At 36.9% G+C, this 6,000-nt stretch overlaps 1 protein-coding gene across 1 annotated transcript in view; it reads left to right on the forward strand.

Moving 5' to 3' along the window:
* Nucleotides 1-3,574, forward strand: part of KIF21A (kinesin family member 21A) — a 101,116-nt gene extending 97,542 nt beyond the window's left edge. Inside the window, exon 37 of the mRNA XM_058558513.1 lies at nucleotides 2,301-3,574. Coding sequence (XP_058414496.1) covers nucleotides 2,301-2,394 — 94 coding nt within the window. The 3' untranslated portion in view covers nucleotides 2,395-3,574. The remainder of the gene's footprint in view (nucleotides 1-2,300) is intronic.
* The last annotated feature ends 2,426 nt before the right edge of the window (nucleotides 3,575-6,000 follow it).

Raw genomic sequence — 6,000 nt, forward strand, 5'->3', positions numbered from 1 at the left:
AGTGGCAGTTCAGTCATCTCAAACTTAACATGTCCAAAACTGAACTCATCTTCCCAAGAAACCTGCTTATCCTACAGCCTTCTCCATCTCAATTGATGGCTTCTCTGTCTTTTTTGTTGCTCAGGCCAGAATCCTTCATTTCTGCCTTTCTTTCACACTCCATATCCAGCAAATCCTGTTGGTTTACCTTTAAATTATCTCTAGAATCTGACCATTTCTCACCACATCTGCTACCTCCTTGATCCCCGTCACCATCAGCTCTTGGATTACTACAATAGCCTCCTAAACAAGGTCTGTTTAGGCCCATATGTAGTCCATGCTCAACACGGAAGCCTTTTAAACCTTTTAAGAATAATCCTTTTATAACGCAAGTCAGATCATATTCCTTCTCTGCTCAAAACCTTGCAGGGATCCTCCATTTCATCTAGAGTAAAGGCCATAATTGATCTGACCCTGTCAGGGTCTGTTATCTCTCTCACCTGACCTTCTAGTACCCTCTGTCTTGTTCCTTATTTTGCAACTCCAATAACCTCTTTGCTGGTCCTTGAGCATACCAAGTTCACTCCTGCCTTAGGGGTGATATTTGTTCTGGCTGCTCCCTGTGCCTGGAATGCTTTGCCCTCAGAGATCCTGACTTTCTTCCATGTCTTTCTTTCTCAATAAGGGTAACCTTGCCATTTTCTTTGAAATTACAATCTCTTCTGTCACCTAGCACTCCTGATCCCCTTTGCCATGCTCTATCTTTACTTTTCCTATAGCTTTTATCACCTTCTAACAAACTTTATAATTTAATTATCGTGGTTTATTGTCTGTTTTTTTCTGGCTAGAATGTATCATCTACAAAGGCAGAGGGTTTTGTTTTTAATTTTTATTTATTTATTTATAAAAATTTATCACAAACACTTAAAATAGTGCCTGGCACATCGCAGGTTCTCAATAAACATTTACTGAGTGGATGGTTGAATGAATAAATGCAGTGGATGAAAGGGGGAGATGAATGAACATATCCCCTTGCTAGTATCAATGTACATGTGCTGTGTGGGTCAGTGAGAAGATTATTGATTAAAAACCTGGATTCTAGGCTCAGCTCTGCCCTCTACTGCATTACATTGGACAAGGCACTGAACTCTTTTTGTCCTTGAAGTGAAGTACATAATCTCGGAAGTGCCTTTTAACTATAAAATTCTACTGGAACTCGTTGTTTCTGGCTTTGGGTTTATTAGGAAATTGGAGAAAAGCAACATTTCCTTTAAGCCATGAGAGACATGGTAAGAAATGCGATTGATGACTGGTCCCCAGTATCCACATGCTGGGTGAACAGAAACAAGTTTTCTCAGGAACACTTTTCTTTTTTTTTTTAATATTTTTTGTAAATTTTTTCTTTTTTCCTTTTTTTTGTGAGGAAGATTAGTGCTGAGCTAACATCCGATGCCAATCCTCCTCTTTTTGCTGAGGAAGATTGGCCCTGGGCTAACATCGTGCCCATCCTCCTTTACTTTATATGGGATGCTGCCACAGCATGGCTTGACAAGCGGTGTGTCGGTGTGCGCCGGGATCCCAACCTGCGAACTCTGGGCCACTGCAGCGGAGCACGTGCACTTAACCGCTATGCCACCAGGCCGGCCTTTTAATCTTCTATATTCTGTGATAGGTGGAGTATTAGTCCACTTCTCCATAGCCTTCTGCTTTTTCTGTGAACTTATGCTGATCTCAGGTGAAGATAATTCTTCCTGACTGTTGCCAGATTCACCATCTCCCTGGAATCCCTGCCCCGGGCCCCTCCCTTTCCAGAGGCCTCACTGTGACCTTACTCTGGGCTGCTGGCCTGAAGCCCTCTGACAATGTCATATCACATTTTGTTTTCTGAAATGAGTGCAGATCCAGTGTAGTGGTTAAGAGATGGGGCCCTGGAGCCTGGCTGCCGAGATTCAGATCTTGGCTCTGTCACTTTGTGATCATGGGCAAATTACTTAAGCTCTCTGGACCTCATTTTGCTCATTGATAAAGAGGGGATAATAGCATTGCCTATCTCTTATGGTAAAGAGAATTAAATGCATTAATGTATGTAAAGGGCACAAAGTAACAGTGCCTGGCACATAGTAAGCCCTTGATAATATGAACTATTTTTAATATCATTATTATGTGTACTTGTTTGATATACTTAAGGGACAATGTATATTTTTATTTGCATCCACTCAAGACCTCTTCAGAGAACATTTCCATGATAAGTAATTCTAAGAGCTATTTCTTTATCTTTCTGCCTCATTTCACGTGTTCATTTTTACTTTATTGTTTTGTAGTGATCGAACTGTGAGAATTTGGAAGGCTCGAAATTTGCAAGATGGGCAGATCTCTGACACAGGAGATCTGGGGGAAGATATTGCCAGTAGTTAAACATGAATGGAGAGAGTCATAAACGGAATACTGTGATAATATTCTGTATGTTCTTTATGGAAACTATTGCCCTGCATTTATTAGGCAAAAACTTATGAATGGGATTAACTGGAAAATATATCTGAATCCAAGTGCTGAATATAAAAGGTATTCTAATAAAATTGTGTACTATCCTGTGTGCTTAATTTTAATATATATCTATATATATATATCCTATAATTGATATACTGCTTGATTCACACTTTTATTGTAGCTGGATTTTTGTGCCTGCCTATAAAAAACACCTTCAAATTATTGGAATTAGAAGATGTCTGCTTTTGTGACAGTCAGAAAATACACCTGTTAATGTGACCTACTGTTAACTCATTCATATAGTCTCTTCAGATGATTTATGTATTTAAACATATTGGGAATGTTAGTCAAATTGTGGTCTGTTTGTCTGGTATTTATATCAGTCTGTAGAGAGTTCCCAAATTTCAAAGCTCTTTTAATGTAATGGAAAAAAAGTAAGATATGAGAATATTATTGATGATTTTTTATGAGGTGGAATTGACCTTAATCTACTAACAAAGATTAAATAGTTTGTGTTGAATGTTGACGTTTACTTGTATTGACCAAAGTTTTGCAGCTGTGCTATATTCTGTGCTCAGGACTAAAATGCTGTTAAATTGTTTTCTTAGTGCTGTGCATACATTCTGTGATAGGAAACATTTTTGATGTCCTAACAGAAATATATTTTGGTCTATTTTCCTATGGAGTCGTTTCTATTATCACCTTTTAATTTCATTTTTATTTAATAGTAGTATTTCCTTCCCCTTTTATCTAATTTTTTTATATGCTGCTAAATATATTTTAAATACACTATGTTTGCAAACCTTGGTAGCTGTGAGGAGAACTGTATCCTCTGCGGTGGGAAAAGCTATGTAAATAAGTAGATTGTAAAGAGAGAATGTCTTACGTTCTAACTGTATGAATTTTTAAATGCTATAGATGGGATTTTGCAAAAGGATGTATAATTTATCTGTCTGCTCAGAATATTAATTTGTAAATTCTGGAAGTTTAATTTTTATGTAGATGGTATGACAGTTGAAAATATTGTCTTGTGATTTTTTTTTCCCCTGAAAATATTTGCTTGTAAATGAAAGCTTAGCTAGGGCTTAAATAAACGTGTTGCTATGAATTATTTTTATTCTATTGTTCTTTTTCTAATTGTATGAAGATGGCCAGTGTTTGTAAAATTTTGTGTGTGATATAAGCAAAGGGTTTTTTTTGCTATACAGCACTTCATATGTGTTTCTTTCTTTGCTCATTAGACATGAGATATTCTTGAAAAGTTTAAACCATAACCTGATCTTGATGAACCAAGGAAACTCACAATTTAAAGGAATTAAATTAAACTATGTAATTTAGGAATTTGAACATAGATGGTAAAACAAATGAAAATTATTCCCGTAAATCTTAGGACAATAGTGACCTTGGTTACTTTGAGAGGAGAGGGAAAGGGTAGTGATGGGCAGGTGTTGCAGGAGGTGAGTTGAGAGTGTAGAGGGGAAGGTGTTTCTGGGGTCCTAGCAATGTTCTATTTCTTGACCTGGGTCCTAAGTATTACCTAAGTGTTCGCTTTATTACCTGCATGTTAAACTGTGCATATATTTTTCTTTCCCTTTTATGTAGGTGTGCTATATTTCACAGTAAAATATTTAAAAAAATTTTTTTTTAAATTTTTTGTTTATTGCAGTAACATTGGTTTATAACATTGTATAAATTTCAGGTGTACATCATTGTACGTCTATTTCTGCATAGATTCATCAATGTTCACCACCCAAATACTAATTACAACCCATCACCACACACATGTGCCGAATTATCCCTTTCGCCCTCCTCCCTCCCCCCATCCCCTCTGGTAACCACCAATCCAGTCTCTGTCTCTATGTGTTTGTTTATTGTTGTTATTATCTACTACTTAATGAAGGAAATCATATGGTATTTGACCTTCTCCCTCTGACTTATTTCACTTTGCATAATACCCTCAATGTCCCTCCATGTTGTCACAAATGGCTGGATTTCATCGTTTCTTACGGCTGAGTAGTATTCCATTGTGTATATATACCACATCTTCTTTATCCATTTGTCCCTTGATGGGCACTTAGGTTGCTTCCAAGTCTTGGCTATTGTGAATAACGCTGCAATGAACACAGGGTTGTATGTATCTTTACGCATTGGTGTTTTCAAGTTCTTTGGATAAATACCCACCAGTGGAATAGCTGGATCATATGGTAGTTCTATCCTTGATTTTTTGAGGAATCTCCATACTGTTTTCCATAGTGGCTGCACCAGTTTGCACTCCCACCAGCAGTGTATGAGAGTTCCCTTCTCTCCACATCCTCTCCAACATATGTTGTTTCCTGTCTTGTTAATTATAGCCATTCTGACGGGCGTGAGGTGATATCTCATTGTAGTTTTGATTTGCATTTCCCTGATAGTTAATGATTTTGAACACCTTTTCATGTGTCTGTTGGCCCTCTGTATATCTTCTTTGGAGAAATGTCTGTTCAGGTCTTTTGCCCATTTTTTAATTGGGTTGTTAGTTTTTTTGTTGTTGAGATGCATGAGTTCTTTATATATTTTGAAGATTAAACCCTTATCAGATGTATGGTTTGCAAATATCTTCTCCCATTTGTTAGGTTGTCTTTTCGTTTTGTTGATGGTTTCCTTTGCTGTGCAGAAGATTTTAGTTTGATGTAGTCCCATTTGTTTCTTTTTTCTATTGTTTCTCTTGCCCGGTCAGACATGGTGCTTGAAAATACGTTGCTAAGGCCGATGTCAAAGAGTGTACTGCCTATGTTTTCTTCTAGAAGTTTCATAGTTTCAGGTCTTACATTCAAGTCTTTAATCCATTTGGAGTTAATTTTTGTGTATGGTGTAAGGTAAGGGTCTACTTTCATTTTTTTGCATGTGGCTATCCAGTTTTCCCAACACCATTTGTTGAAGAGACTTTCTTTTCTCCATTGTATGTCTTGGCTCCTTTGTCAAAGATTAGCTGTCCATAGATGTGTGGGTTTATTTCTGGGCTTTCGATTCTATTCCATTGATCTGTGTGTCTGTTTTTGTGCCAGTACCATGCTGTTTTGGTTACTATAGCTTTGTAGTATATTTTGAAATCAGGGAGTGTGATACCTCCAGCTTTGTTCTTTTTTCTCAGGATTGCTTTAGCTGTTCGAGGTCTCTTGTTGTTCCATATAAATTTTAGGATTCTTTGTTCTATTTCTGTGAAAAATGTTGTTGGAACTTTGATAGGGATTGCATTGAATCTATAGATTGCTTTAGGAAGTATGGACATTTTAACTATGTTAATCCTTCCAATCCAAGAGCACGGAATATCTTTCCATTTCTTTGTGTATTCTTCAATTTCTTTCAGCAATGTTTTATAGTTTTCCATGTACGGCTCTTTCGCCTCTTTGGTTAAGTTTATTCCTAGGTATTTTATTCTTTTTGTTGCAATTGTAAATGGGATGGTATTCTTAATTTCTCTTTCTGCTACTTCGATGTTAGTGTATAGAAATGCAACTGATTTTTGTATGTTGATTTTGTATCCTGCAACTTTAC

This window comes from Diceros bicornis, chromosome 17, assembly GCF_020826845.1.
Source record: "Diceros bicornis minor isolate mBicDic1 chromosome 17, mDicBic1.mat.cur, whole genome shotgun sequence".
Lineage (NCBI taxonomy): Eukaryota > Metazoa > Chordata > Mammalia > Perissodactyla > Rhinocerotidae > Diceros > Diceros bicornis.